At 45.6% G+C, this 15,991-nt stretch overlaps 1 protein-coding gene across 1 annotated transcript in view; it reads left to right on the top strand.

Moving 5' to 3' along the window:
* The window catches only part of Myrfl (myelin regulatory factor like), an 86,269-nt gene that overhangs the window by 19,244 nt on the left and 51,034 nt on the right, over positions 1-15,991 (top strand). The window contains exons 6-10 of the mRNA XM_032919398.1: positions 5,030-5,180; positions 9,757-9,952; positions 12,096-12,172; positions 13,479-13,589; positions 15,127-15,217. Of these exons, the coding sequence (XP_032775289.1) occupies positions 5,030-5,180; positions 9,757-9,952; positions 12,096-12,172; positions 13,479-13,589; positions 15,127-15,217 (626 nt within the window). The remainder of the gene's footprint in view (positions 1-5,029; positions 5,181-9,756; positions 9,953-12,095; positions 12,173-13,478; positions 13,590-15,126; positions 15,218-15,991) is intronic.

Raw genomic sequence — 15,991 nt, 5'->3', positions numbered from 1 at the left:
CAACCTTGAACTTCAGAGTGTGCTTGCAGTCTCCAAGACCTCGCCAGCCACTTAGCAGTTCCCTGGGAAGCTGGGGCTAAACCACTCCAGTTGGCCACCAGGATGGATACCTTTAGCGTTTTGATGTGGAAGGACAGAAAATGCCTTTATCTTCAGTGAGATGACTCCAGCGTCATTAGCACTGAACTTCTTCCAGCGAGTAAATACTCTCTCCCCGTGAGGGCTGGAAGGATCGGAGCTGTCCTGTGGCTACATCCGGGTACACTGACCCTGTTACCCCCTGTGAGCAAGAAGGAGGCCACGTTAGTTGGCTTCCAGTCAGCACAGCAGACACAGTATTCCCCAGGCGTCTCTGGAATAGCAGACAGTAACAATATCACAGACAGTTACATTTAAACGCTCACGGTTCCTGTGAGTCCTCATTCTCAACTCTGCCATTTCCCAGAAGCATCTGGGTGCCCAGGAGTTTGAGAACCACAGCTTCAGTCCCAGTCTACTCCATTTCTCACCCAGAGAAACACAGCCTAGTACCCCATCTTAGGATGCGTTTCATCTCCCCGGCGGCTGCATTTCGTCTCCTTGGTGGTGTGCAATATAGAGGAAGCTGGTGGTGCTCCCACAGGAGGAAGTTTGTTGTTTCCACTTGGCAGATGAGGAAACTGAAGCTTGGAGAGTGGCACCATTTTCCTGGTGTCTCTCCTTTAGGAGTAGAGGTTCAATATAAAGCTCAGGACAGACTTGGACGGACAGACAAACATTGGTGGGCTTTGCTTTGGGGATTAACACTATGTGGCATTTGGGGGTATGAGGTTGGCATGAGGAGTTCTAGCATCACCTTGTGTCTTGGTTAAGGTTCCCATTGCTGTGAAGAGACATCATGACCCAAGGGACTCTTATAAAGGCAAACATTTAATCGGAGCTGGCTTACGGTTTCAGAGGTTCAGTCCATTATGGTGGCAGGAGCGTGGCAGCCCTGTCCAGGCAGACATGGTGCTGAAGAAGAAGCTTGATCTAGGCAGCCAGGAAGAAGTTTGTCTTCTAGACAGCTAGGAGGAAGGTCTCAAAGCTCACCCGTACTGTGACACACTTCCTCCAACAAGGCCACACCTCCTAATAGTGCCACTCCCCGGGCCAAGCGTATTCAAACCACCACACCCTGTTCATGTTCTCAGCTGAGAAGTCTAACAACCAAAGCTCATGTGTGTTAGGAGACATTTAATGCTGCTATCCCAAGAAAGTCCACTTCCTGTGACATTTGGGATGCCAAGTGACTTGAAGCTACTCTGTTTTATGGAAGTACAAGGAAATGAAAATTGGATAGGCAAAAAAAAAAAAAAAATCCAGACCCTTTCTCTCATGTTCCCCAAGCTATAGGCTGTGGCACATTCTATAGCTAATGTCATGATTACTAACAGCCCATAGCGGGTCTTACCAAAGACTGCTGGCTCTCACATTCCTGATGTCAGGCAAGATGTCCGTCCCCCATCCCCTTCTTCTTACAAACCAGTCCTCTTTTTGCTTCTATGTCCTCATTTTTGATGACTTGGTGATTTTCATTCACGTTTCTTACAAGATACGGGCATCATACCAATGGCTACACCACTGAAAATGTCCCACCCTCTCCTATTGACCACTCTCAACCATATACATTTCGTGCACTGCATCCCATTCCATGGCAGGATACTGATGGGCCCAGTCCTGTGCAGATAATCGCAGTTGCTATGAGCTCAAGTGAGCAATGGTTAGGTCATGTCCAGAATACAAGATTTCACAATATTCTATCCCATCCTCTGGCCTTTGTGCTCTTCTCTCCCCTCTTCTGCATTGTCCTCTAAGCCTCGGAGGAGATGATGTATATATCCCATGTACGGCTGAGCAGGCAACAGTCACTTTGTCATGTGACTATGTATGCGGCTCTGCACTTAGCACTGGCCACTACAGAAAGAAACTTCTTTGGCCAAAGTTGACAGTATCAGCCAATGGACATAAAGATGATTATGTAGAAGACTATTTGATTGACATATCATGTCCATCTAGCAAAATAGCAGCAAGTCTTACCAGCTTCTTTTGGTGGGAAACCAACAGCAGCTGCTATTGCCAGCATTGTTTTGGAGGTCTCAGGTCCCCTTAGCTGACAGTAAATAGAAGTAGCCCACCCCCAGCACTAAGATTTCCATTTACTAATGCATGACCATATTTGCACGAGTTATCTCTGTTTGAACTGCTTTTTTTTAAATTGTGTATAGGTGTGTGCATGCGTGCATCTCTCTGTGGGTATGTACTCCTGAGTGCAGGTGCCCACAGGACCTAAGACAGCATCAGATCTCCTGATTGTAGATGGTTATGAACTTCTTGACATGGGTGCTGAGCACCCAGCCTAGGTTCTCTGGAGAAGCATACACTCCTACCCGCCCCACCCCCTTAACCTTTTCACCCCCCAACATCTGTCTCCTGCTTTTGTATTCTAGCATCCCTCAAAGCTTCTCTCTCTCTCTCTCTCTCTCCCTCTCTCTCCCTCTCTCTCATAGTTCCCTTTCTAGTTTCGTCAGCTCTAGATTCACTTGCAACACATACGAATACATGCACACTCACACACATATGTAAATTAGAAAATAGACTCATTGTATGAGAGCAAACTTGTGATATTGTCTTTCTCCATCTGGGTTAACTCTCTCTATACATAAAGTTGTTTATAATAATAATAATAATAATAATAATAATAATTATTATTATTATTATTATTATTATATTCCAGTTCCACTCATTTTTTCTTTACAACTGGATAGAATTCTATTATAGATCACACTTTTACTATCCACATCCCAGTGGATGAACACCCAGGCTGATTTCCCTTCCTGGCTACTGTGATCCAGAGGAGAAGTGAGCCGAGACGTGCGATTGTCTCTGTGGTAGGCTAGAGAGCCATGGGAACATGCCTATGGGTGGTTCTGTGGGATCGTGCTGTTTTCTCTTTTTAGTTTTCTGATTTCCACGCTGGCTGCACTAGCAGACACATTCACAGACAGTAAGTGCACCCTTCTCTGTAAACTTGCTAGGGTTTGTTGTCTGTGTTCTCTCTCTTGATTAAGAGCTGCTCTACCCGGGGTGAGATGGGATCACAAAGTACTTTCAATTTTCATCTCCCTGATGGCTAAAGATGATGAATACTTTTAAAAACATTTATTTGGAGAGCTGGCTTAGATGTTAAGAGCACATGTTGCTCTTTCAGAGGGACCCACATGGCTCATAACCATCTGTAACTCCGGTTCCAGGGAATCTTTTTTTTTTTTTTTTCCGGAGCTGGGGACCGAACCCAGGGCCTTGCCCTCGCTAGGGCAAGCGCTCTACCACTGAGCTAAATCCCTAACCCCGGTTCAGGGAATCTGATGCCTCTTCTGACCTCCATGTGCACAAGGAGCACACATCACACACACACACACACACACACACACACATTCAAGCAAAGCACTTAAAATCAAACAAACATTTTAAAATATATTTATTGGCTATTTGTATTTCTTCTTTTGCAAATTCTCTGTTCAGTTCCCTAGACCAATTTTTACGTTGAGTTGTTAATTTCCTTGTTTGGTTTCTTGGGTTCCGTGTACGCACTTGGCATTAACTCTTTGCCAGTGTTGCCTGTGCCCTGGACCTACTTGCCACCTGAACCTACCTGCCCTTGGGGGTTGGAAGTGAGGTGGCACAGAGTCAAGGACACAGACTCTGGGAGCAGATGAGAAATGCCACAGCAAGTTCCCGGAACACTGCTTTAAGCTCCTTTAATACCCTCCACCTGCACCCCCATTGGTCCCAAGAATGCATCTCTTCTAAATAACAGTTCCTGATTGGCTGCCATTGTCTGCACCAGCAGGCCTTGGTCTCTCAGGCAGTCCTCAATTGGTCCTCCTGCAGGAGCTACTTTTTCGGTCCCCAACATTTACAGAGGTGCCTCTAGCAAAGATTTTCTTCCATTCCTGTGAGCTCTCCCCTCACTCAGATTGTTTCCTTTGCTATTCAGAAGCCTCTTCACGCTATGAGGTGCCATTGTTGGTCGCTGACCGTTTCTGAACTCCTGGAGTCCTACCCAGAAAGTCCTTATCTAGGACTGTGTTTTCCCTCTAGCGGTTTTAAAGTATAAGGTCTTTTTGATCCACTTGGAGGTGGTTTTTGTATGGGGTGATAAATAGGAATCTAGTTTCGTCCCTCTACATGCAGATACCGGGCTTTTCTAGCAGCAGTTTGAAGAGTGGACATTTTTCTCCAGTGTGCATCTTTGACATCTTTGGGAGCCACAGAATCTTGGTGCCACGAAGATACATACCGAACTAGGAGGTTGACTGAAATTAGTAAAACTGAAAACCCAAGTCATCAAGTTGCCTAAAATGAACGAACGAACGAACAAACAAACATACAAACGTGAAGCCAACTGGATCTGCTGGCTTGTGGGACACAAACATTTAGGATCTGAGCCAGAAACAAGTTACATCAGAACCAGATGTCAGCATTGCTATCCCCACCTCCCCAGATGGGCTTTCTGTCCTGTTCCCAGAAGCTACCAGGTGCTCCTGAGAATGTATCTCACAGGCTCAAATCTCGTGCGAAAGAGAAAGCACCTTGATCACTGCGTTACCTGAAGTGCTGGGATCTGCGGTGCTTGCACTGGATTAGGCCACATGGCCACTCTAGATGTAAGCAAGCGTTAATGCTACATCTTGACTGAACCTGGGTAACCAGCCTCCTGGGGCTGGGCATAGACTTCGTTAGGCCCAGATATACAGGAAATATCGAGGAGCTATGTAGGAAGTACGATGCCATAGGTGTCCAGTCGCCTTTCTTAGAGATTGCCGACACCAACACATCCTTACTAGAGGGCATGGATCCAGGTCAGCAACACACCGCTCTCCAACACTCAGTAGCTCCCTTAGTTCTTCTGCTTCACACACAACCAGCTCCCTAGCTCCAGGGGCAACGTGAGTCACAGAGGACCAGCCTGGTAAGAGTAACCTAACTCACCTGTCTGTTTTCGCAGTGACAACTAGGACTCAGAGCATCGAAGTGCAGGACCACGACAGAGAGGGTCATAACGGGATGCCTGCGGACCAGTGCTCTCCTTCTCTGAAGTGGAAGCCGTACCAAAGTGTCCCTTGGCATAGCATGTTGGACAGTCATTACGAAAGTCTGTAAGTGGTCTTAAAGAGCAATGCCTTTGAGATGGACTGGGGGCTTGGTGTCAGATGTTGAGACAGAGCTGTATGTTAGAACTGAATCAAGTGTTTGGGCTTAGGGGCCACCCCTGATCTTATCAGCGAAGCCATTGAGAAAGTATCTGTCCTGACCCTCATAGTTTGTACCTTAAATAAAGAATCATTGAGACAAAGGCTCCTCCTGGCTTCTAAGAACCCAGGCTTGTAGTTACAGCTCATTATAATTTACCCACTGAATGTTGGAGGGAGAGGAGCTTTTTCTATGACCGCAGGCTCAGGAGAAAATGCAGTGGGGAGTGGGGCCTGGGGTTGACCAGATGGCTGAGTAGGTAAGGGTGCTCACTGTCAAGCTTGTTGACCTGAGTTTGATCCCTGGTACCTGCATGGTGGGAGAAAACTGAGCCCTACAAGTTGTCTTCTGATGGACATCCACATGTGCACCGCTCTCAGAATAAATGTTAAAAATAAGATAAAAGGAAAAAAAGGAAACCCTGGAAAATAACTAACAACTAACTCTTCAGTAAATTTGTTATACCGCAGAATTCTTGGGTGGGCACATTAAATTGGTGACCAGCGTCTACTCCTAACATCCGTGCGGAGAATCCATGTTGTCAGGTTCAAAGTCAACATTTTCTAAAAGTCTAATTTTCAAGTAATAAATACGCCATGAGGTGAGAAATACCAGACAGTGCATTTGAGGGTCTTTTTTGCATCTTCCAAGTGCAAATACAGCGAAGCTTCTCTCTGGGACAGAAATCTTGGGTAGGCTACAGGAAGTCAAGCCTGAGGAGTCAAGGGGTCTGGGGAGGTGTGTGTATTTGGTAGAAAAAGAGCTAATTTCATTGACATGTCACAGCTATGTCTGGGTCTGTGAATTAGAAAACAAAAGGAAAGCTTCTAGGCTTTGCTTCTGAGCTAGCCTTCCCTTGATTATCTTTTGGAGAACATGTCATGTTCTGTCTGAAGCATGAAACTGTCACACTCAAAATACGTGTTTTAGTAAAAGACCTTCCTATCTCCACGCATCTGAGTGGTGAACTTTTAAAAGGTGTTCTCTCTCTCTCTCTCTCTCTCTCTCTCTCTCTCTCTCTCTCTCTCTCTCTCACCAGAAGAGACTTTTAAAACAGGTTTCTGTGAGGTTTAGTGCACAGAAGCATCTATGCGTGGTTCTGAGTTCCACGCCTGGGACCCACAAGATGGCAGGAGAGAACCATCTGACCTCTACTTGTACTGGTGCTCTAGAGCCAGCAGTCACAGACAGACCACACACACTCGTGCACGCACACACGTGTGCTCACAGGCACACACACACATGCACACTCATAAGCATCTGCTCACATGCACACACATACACATGCATGCACACACGCATGCACTCATGCACACACCAGTCTATTTCAAAAGCCTGTCTGTGCTCCAGTGACCTGGAAAGAGGAGTACACAGATGGAGTCAACGCAAAGGCCAGTACTTAACCAACGTTCACTTTTTCTAAACAAACAGAAAAGCAACATTCACTGAGATGAAAATTCAAGCTCTCTTGATTTGACGTTTCAAGTCATTGAGACAGAAAATCCTTTATTTTGTTTATAGGTAAATATGTTTAATTTGTTACAAAAAATGTTGTTCCCCTAGATTACCTCAAAGCAATGGAGTTAGGCATTAACACTTATTAACCCTTCCTTTCCTGAATGTTTCAAGTATATATGACAGAAGAGAGTTTGCAACGCAAGTTCAGTTGGCTTCATGTCATTTTGACGTCACAAGGAGAGTTTCCTTTAGCAGCAAATAGAATGAATGTTCAGTTGGAGATTGTCACAGTTCGGGACAATTCAGTTCAGCTCTCACTGGTCCTTGCCTTTCTGCATACAGCTGTTCTGCAACTCAGTCTGATGCTCCTGTCTGGGTGAAAGGCCTCACTTCCAGGGTTTTTTGTTTTGTTTTGTTTTGTTTTCTTTGACAGAGAAGTATGAAACATTGTAAAAATCTTCCTTTTCACCAAGACAGTTATTATTATCCACAGTAAATCAGTGTAACTTTAGCCTTGGGCTTCTTAAACATTTTCTTCTCATAGCCCATTTGCCTGAGCAATTGTTAAATTACCCTGGAAAGATGTGTGTGTGTGTGTGTGTGTGTGTGTGTGTGTGTGTGTGTGTGTATCAAAGGTACACAAAACATTTAAACAACTCTTTGGTATAAATATAACCTCACCATTTAAAAAAGAGAAATAGGGGTTGGGGATTTAGCTCAGTAGTAGAGCGCTTGTCTAGCAAGCCCAAGGCCCTGGGTTCGGTCCTCAGCTCTGAAAAAAAGAAAAAAAAAAGAGAAATAAATTTGTACACTAACAGGATGGGTATGCTTGTTAATTTTTACATAAATAATTAAGTCTTGGCTCAATGTTTGCTACTGTAAGACATGGAATAACTTCAGTGTTTTTCAGAGTTGATAGGTGTTTCTGGTTTTGTTATTGTTAATGCCGAGAACATTGATTCACATGAATACATAGTATAAAGCTATAAAAGGTATGTTTAAAGTCATTCAGTAACTGTTGGCAATTCTATCCATACTCTAAGCCAACATTCGTTTAATGACTTTTTTTTTTAAATTGCAACTATGGTTGACAACTCAAACACCAATTTTTAAAATAAAATATTCAAACACATTTCAATTGAAAGATAAACTAACTTGTTTGATCCTTACATGCTGAGTAATTATGACAGGAAAATATCAAAAAGTATTTTCTGTCATCAAATTTTTATCTTTCTGAAGAATGAAAAGAGTTTGTACAGACGGTAGAAATGTTGCAACTCATAACATCCAACAATTGGGGATGTGAGCTGTGTTTCAGGCAGCCATCATTGGCCTCGTGTGGTGTGATGGTGTGCATGTGTGTTCAGAACTAAGGGTACAGCGACATCATACAAGATGATGTGGCATGCACCAATGTAGTCAGAAATACCATGGACTCATTGCACATTTAATTTTAATTTACTTCTGGCCACTGTGTATCCATCAACCCTTTATTGTTACCAATTTTTGAGTTTAGATTTTGCCCATTCAGTTATATGGCCTCTGTGTCCAGTTCTGACCCACAACTCAAGAAGAACCAGAGTCAATGTCAAGTTCCTAGACAGCATAAGGTTCATACATAGTCTTTGTCCAATTCCTTGTTCAGTGGCTTTTCCTTTGCTGCTGGCGATCACTGCATTGGCCAGGCCTTTGATTGGTTATTGGAAGGTATCAATGATGCAGGGACAGGATTCACTGGCAGGTACTCAACTCACAAAGAACATGGACATTCCTTCCCAAGAGATCCCTTCATGGTTTCCGCTTTGGGGATTAGAGCAAAATTTCCAAGTTCTGTGCTTTTGTGATAGCAGCAGCCACCTTGGCTGAGGCCTCAGAGGCAGGGAGCCTCACAAGAGACCAGTGGGTGCCACTTCCTCTCACTCCTGCCTCTGAGAAGAAACTGCTTTCGTAAACAAAACGTCCTTTCTCAGGAGCCTCAATGAATTAAAGATCACGTTCCACACTGGCAACGTGTACAGGAAAAGCTCACCAGGAAAGCTTTTAACATTTACAGTTTTGTGTCTACTCAATGATGTTAGTTAGCACCTAATGTGCCCATTTTGCTAATATTTAAAACAGATTTATTTTGTTAATCATGTGTCCGTACGTGGGCATGTGCACATACATAGTCTGAAGGAAAAAGGAGTGGGTGTGAGCTGCCCAAAGTGGGTGCTGGGAACTGAGCTCAAATCGCCTGGACGAGCAGTGCACACTGTGGACTGCTGAGCCACCTCTTCAGCTCCCTCTCTCATTAATGCTTAAAAGTACTTTTATTAATCATGTTACAGACAGAGCATTACTATTGGGATTACTAAATAAAGCAAAATCCCGACTACCCTCCCCGTCACCACTCCAGCCCTTTATGCGAAGAAATCCCATGGTTCGTTTCCAGCGCTGTTTCCAGCCTGGAAGATGGAAGGGAAAAGAGAATATTCTAGGGAGGAGACTGTTTCCAATCGGTGCAATGACCGGCTCTGGTTAATTCGCCTCAGGGCTGTTCCAGGCAGTTCTGACCAGCCTGCTTTTTTTTTTTTTTTTTTTTTTTACAACCAGAGGGCTGAACATTTTTTCACCTGGGTTTCTGAGGGGTCTGTGAAATTTAGAAGCTTCTTTTTCAAGGGAGGAGATTAACTGTACTCCAGATAATTTTAAGTGGTGTGGTGTCGTCTCAGCTTCCAGCGCCCATTTCTAGTGTATGGTGTGGAGTCGGATTAAAAGTTTAGAAACCACCCAGGGGACGGAGTCCAGAGAAACAATGGTCCCATTGGGTAAAATTCGTGCTGCTTCCTTGTAGGGAGATAAGCAGGCCGGTGTGTTTCCAAATATCATTTCCATTTCTGCAGTGAAAATGCAGGAAGTCGACTGAGTAAATGTCGCGGAGGGCACTTTGCACAATGGGCTTTCTTGGAGCGCTCATACTACTGATATTCTCGACCACAAAGGAAAATACTGTGCAAACTGGTTTCTTGATTCCTCTTCTTTCAGGCCTGAAGTGGGCTATCAGGTTGTGACAGACAAAGGGTTCACTTTCTCACCAGTAGATGAAGCTTTTGTTTGTCAAAAGAAGAACCATTTCCAGATAACCGTCCACATCCAAGTCTGGGGAAGTCCGAAGTTTATTAAGACCCAAGTGGGCCTGAAGCCAATAGAAATGTTTTACTTGAAAGCTTTCGGAATTAAGGTAGGCCTTTTATTCATTCAACTGACTCGAATCTGTATTTCTAAAGTGTTCTAGTTATCTATTACTCCATAATCCTAACCTCGAACCTTAGTGACTTTAACAAATTAATAACAGCGGTAATTTATTCAGAGCACAATTCTGCCCTGGTCAGATGTGGTCGTGATGTTGCCTTGACAACACGTGTGTCTGCTGTCAGCTTCTGTGATGCACCAGTCACGTTTGGGTGACCTATCGCCTGGTGCCTAAATGGGATTATGGCTGGGGGGTGTCAGCTCTCCTCTGTGAGGACATTGGTGAGGTGGCTTGTGCTTCCGACACCATGGTGGATAAAGGTTCAAGACATAGAAGTGGAATCTGCCACTTCCTCAAGTTTGAGTCCTAAACCCGGCACTACATTCCCTCAAACCGTGGCTTTTGGTTTCCAGTGTATAAACTGTGTTTCGTCTTAGTGTATTTGCTCGTGGCCATTTTAGTTTTGGTGCTGGTGGATGAGCACAGGGAATGGGTTCAGTCCTCACCCAGCTCTCAAGGAGTTCTCTAACTTCAAAAGATAAAGAACTATTACTTACACAACACACGGGGAAACTGAGGCCCATCGGTGTTACATAATTCACCTAGGACAGTAGTGGCAGAGTTGCTGTATCTATGCTACATAATGTTTATGTCAAACATTCTTGACTTATAGCAGCAATCATTTATTTGGGTCACACATCTGCCACTCGGTTAGTCTGGCTGTGACACCTCACTTCTAGCAGTCATCAACAGCTCAACAGAGTTCCTTCTAAGTTGCACACAGCATGGTTTGAGAGTGAGCGGTCAAGCTATTTTCTCCTATCCAGCCCCTTAGGGGAACCCATGTCTGTTACATATGTATTTTATGCTAACGGTGAAGCTGGTCCTAGGCGTGGTGTTTTCTAAGATGTCGCCTGATGCTCTATCTACCACTCCCCTTTGTTCCCAAGTGAACTCTTAAAGTGAGTCAGCAGCAATAATTAAATGCAAACAGCAAGCCAATAGGGACAGCCAAACATTTTCTAATGGCGGAGACAATGTGTCCTCTGTGAAAATGTTGGTGTGTAACAGAAGTTTGTGAAGGGGAGATGGCGCCGGCCGCTAGCTGAGGTCCAGCAGCCTTTGGAAAGACGGTTCCAGCGTGAGTGCCCATGTGCTGGCATTGTTCACAGAACAGGGTGTGTAGCAGCGGCGCGACTACTTCCTTAGATCACCTACGACTTCCACATTACTTATATGCCAAGTCATCGTTGCCTCATATTAGAACTGAAGCTCTGCCAGAACAGGAGCGTGTGTGTGCGTGTGCGTGTGTGTGTGTGTCCTCACATGTATGTGTATGTTAGCAGGGATCGAACTGATGGGCATCGAGAACTCTATCACTGAGCTCTTCTTGTGGTGTTTTGTTCTGAGATGAGATTTCACTAAGTCGCCCAGGCTATTCCCGAATTCACTTGTCACCCAAGCGAGCATGGACTAGATGATCTTCCTGCCTCAGCGTCCCCAAGGCCTACCATTACAAGTCTGTACCATTAGGCCGAGTGATTTTCATCCACTTAAACTTACGCCCTTTAATATGTGTTAATTGTATGCAATAATGGAATTCGCTGTGTTTCGATATGTGCGTCCAAGGGCATCAATCCTGCCATTTCCAGTTTTCTTCACTTTTTTTCTTTTAGAAAGAAAAGGGCAACAGTAAGAGTATCGGCTGCTTTGTTCACTTATCTGAATGCCTACTGCAGGGCCTGGCACTAAATGGTGAATGAATGAATGAGTGAATGGATTCTTTATGTTGCCTTGGTCTTGTTTAGTTTATTTTTTTATTTTATTCGCTCTTACTTCTGATATTTCCATCTTTTAATAGCACTCACTGTATTTCATCACATATTTCTGTAGACAAGACCCTCCTCCAACTGGTGTCTTTCCCTTTGAGTACCAGTGGGACACCGCTGATGTCAGCGCCCGTCATCTAGTCTACCGTGGCTTTTTCAGCATTCAGAGCTCCCACTTGGAGCCTAGCCTGGGACCCTGGCGAAGGTCTTAGGCATCTGAACGTTCTCTACAAATGGACACTATCTCGGTACCTTACCTAACTATCAAGAGATTGATTTCCTTTTTCTGTTTTCCCACACAGGTAGAAGCCATCAACCAAGTGATTGCGATTGAACAGTCCCAAGCAGACAGAAGCAAAAAGACCTTTGAACCTGTTAAGTAAGATGCTCTTCTCTGAGTGCGTTTCTTGGTGAAGGTTTGGGGAACAAGAATGATGTTATTCACTTTTTATTTTTCTTTTTGCTAATTAGCATTTTATTTTTAATTTTTTATTATTTTATTTGTACATTTCAAATGATATTCCCCTTCCCGATTTTCCCTCCACAAGCCCCTCATCCCATCCCCCTCCCCTTTGCCTCTGTGAGGGTACTCCTTTACCCACTTGTGCACTCCTACTCACCAATCTAGCATCCCCCTACGCTGGGGCATCGAGCCTCCACAGGACCAAGGACCTCCCCTCCCATCGATGCCAGATAAGGCCATCCTCTGATACATGTATAACAGGACGATAGTATTATAAACACCTGTTTATCAATTATTAAAAAAACTCCGAGGCCATTGCAAAAGACCGTTATGAAAAGGTCTACCTGAAAACTTCACCACTCTTCTAGACGCTTTGATAACGGATGGACTTGCTAACAATTGATTCCTGGAGACGCAACATGCCTAGAGATGGTAGTTTTTTAATTTAGATTAGCACAATTTTGGTTGAATTAACTTTGAGGTTTCCCTTCTACGCATGCATACAGTCCATTTCTCTGTGTATTTTATGGTTACCGTGACAGATGTCAGGTTGAGAGCTGGATCTCATGGTACTATCCACAGCAGTAGTGACATAAAGAACCAGAGTCCTCTCTCTAGAACAGTGTGAGGCGGGATATGTTTCTTGGCTTGTTTGGGTCAGGATACTGATGAGGTAGCCTAGGCTAACTGCTGTCAAGCCCTCGGGGCAGGATGGTCATTCAGCCTAGACAGAGCCACTCATACAAACTGCCGTGGAGTCCAGGCACACCGGCAAGCACGTGACCCAGTGCATGGGGAATCTCCCTTGCTTGGTCAGGCTATGCTGCTTTTCATGGAAGGATGCTGTTTCCTGTGGCTAGGCTATGGGAGGTCACCTTCACAAAGAAAAGGCCAGTGTGGGGTGCTAGAGCAACAGTGCTGAGACCAGGAGAGTATCTTTCCTCTCACCATGGAAGTGACAGAAACTGTTTAGGACATGCTGAGTCGTGGTCCTTGGATGGAAACCTGAAGCACAGCTTCTGCCAGCAAGGCGTCCTTCTGTGGTCTTCCTTGGTGGACACTCCTACCCATGCTGTGGATCCCTAGGTGACAAACCCTAGGATAAACTGTCCTCTGCAATGCGATGAGATCAGGGAGCCAAACATCCGGGGTCCCAGCAGATTAGGCGTGATCAAGCTCTGCGTTCTCTTATGTATCTCGATACTTCCGTTGTTTGTTTTAGAATCGACCTCCTGACTGACCAGGTTACCAAAGTGACCCTGGGACGATTACACTTCGGTGAAACCACAGCAAACAACATGAGAAAGAAGGGGAAGCCCAATCCCGATCAGAGGTACCTGAGGCGCCGAGAACGAGAACGGCTGCACACGTGACCTAGCCAGGACTTGGCCTCCAGTGCCCATGATCCTTTGGGCCACCCAGCCAGCACACTCAGCCAGACTCGGGGATCTCCTCCCTTCTCCGACTTGGTTTATTAATGTATCTCGTTTACCCAGATACCTTGGCTCTCCGGTCCTCACTCCCAGCAGTGCTCGGTCTAATTCCTTCCGTGCTTCTCCAGATGGGCGCCCGCATCGCTCTTGGGTTCAGGACTGACTGCAGTTTCCAAATTATGTGCTGGTCCTGAAACACTGCCCCTTCTCCTTATTTTAACAGAAGTAAAAAGAGAGGCAGACCGGCATACACCTGCAATCCCAGGCCGTGGGAGTCAGAGGCAGGCGGTATGGCTAACCTGGGCTATTTAGTGAGACCAAAAGGAGAAGTAAGGGTAAAAAAAAATAAAAAGGGACGGAAAAAGAAACAAGGAAAAACCCTTAACAATGTCCACCTGTCTCCTCGAGAGGCTTGTCCCAGGGCCGGCAGAGATGGCTGCTACATTTGGAAAACACCCGTTCTCAAGCCTCACCAAGACCTGCTGACTCAAGTGTTGGCGAGCGAGCGTAGCCAGCTGTAGCTCAGCAAGCCTCTGGGTGGTGTCTGTCCCATCGGTCTCTGGCATATGCTTTGGTGTTGAATAGGACTGATTTAGGCATGTTATTTGCTAGCTCAGTGACCTTGGGTGCAGCTTAACTTGTCTGAAATTAATTTCTGTCTACGGCCACACGGCCTCCCGTGCTCCTGGTCTCATCTCTAATTCATTTCCTAGACTGTCAAGTGGGTGCAGGAACAGTACTCGCCCCGGGACATTTTGAGGGCTCTTGAGCAATGAAGATGACTTAGTCCAGTGCATGACCCCTCCTGAGTCCTCCCTGGGAGTTAACAACACCGGAAACAATCATGATTAATAGTGATTTGATTTAGTTCAAGGGGAGCATTCACATTGTCTAGAAACTGGAGTGACAAGGTGAGGGGTCTGGAGTGGCTCAGGAGTTAAGATCCCAGCCAAAGGAGCTGCCACGCTCAGGGTAAAGCCCTACCACCACCCTCAAAGCCCCAGAGCCCAAGAGAAAGACTTCTGTCTCTGAGATGATGGCTCATTGGATAAGAACCCTTGTCCTTACAGAGGAACAAGATTCAGTTCCCAGCATCCACATAGTGGTTTACAACCATCCATAATGACAGTTCCAGGGAGGCCAACACCCTCTTCTGACCACCATGAGCAGTAGTAGTCAGGCACATATAGACACATATATACATGCAGGAAAAAATTCATACCCATAAAATAAATTTGAGTGGGGGAAGAAAAAAACGTTTTCCAGGCCCTGCCTTCTTGCCCTTTGTAGAACTGCAGCCTAAGAAGAGGATCAAAGTCTGGGAGGTGGTTGCTCATGGCCTTAATCCTAGCACTCAGGAGGCAGAAGTAGGCGGATCTCTGAGTTAGAGGCTCCGTTCTTTGATATGCTCCCATTGGTTTGCTGTTTCTGAACTAGATACTTCATGCTGGTGGTCGGATTGTACGCTGCTAACCAAGACCAGTTCTACCTGTTGGCTGCCCACATCTCTGAAAGGATCATTGTGAGGGTAAGCGCAGCGCTCTGGTTTTCTGGACCGTGTATACTTTTCTCCCTTGCAGAAGTCGAGTCGTCAGGGACATAGGTAGACTTGAACTGCATTATCTCCTAACCGTTGTTGGTAATCGTAATAGCAGAAACGATTGTATTAGTTTTCATACAGTAGTTCTCAGTCAGGGTCAGGAAGGACAGAGGTGATGTGCGATACTTTACAACAGACAGGGAAACCCTCCCACTGGAAGTATTCCCTCCCCAAATGCCACAGTACAGAGGCTGGGACATCCTGATGTTGACTCTCTGTTGGAGGCACTGGTTAAACATCTACGCATGGCACCACTTTATACTGATGACACATTTTTATTCCGTGAGTAGTCTCAATGCCCAGAGGACAGAGGTTTGAGAAACCAACTCACGCAATATCACTCAGCTCATAAATAATGGAGTCAGCAGTAGCCCAGCTCTCTCTCTCTCTCTCTCTCTGATCTAGGCTTGTCGAGTAAAGAAAGTATCAGGAAGGTTTTCTGTGTCCCAGAGCGACTGCTGACCCCAGGGCATCTGGGCCACTGCCTCCCACGAGGGACTAGCACAACACATTTGCTGAGTGGTTACAGCTGTGGATGGTGTCTTGGCAGCTGTGGGGACATTAAGCTCCTAGCAGCTGCAGCTGCGGCTGTGGGTCCAGACTGGCCGCCACCGAGAGTGTTGCAGGAGACAGTAGGCTCCCCAGCATGGCAGCCTTAGGTGAGACGTGCCGTCCCAGGCCTTTGAGAGTTGCATAGGGAGG

The sequence above is a fragment of the Rattus rattus genome, chromosome 1, assembly GCF_011064425.1.
Source record: "Rattus rattus isolate New Zealand chromosome 1, Rrattus_CSIRO_v1, whole genome shotgun sequence".
NCBI classification, from domain to species: Eukaryota; Metazoa; Chordata; class Mammalia; order Rodentia; family Muridae; genus Rattus; species Rattus rattus.
Note: the sequence above shows the minus strand (reverse complement) of the source record. Positions and strands in the feature narration are given on the sequence as shown.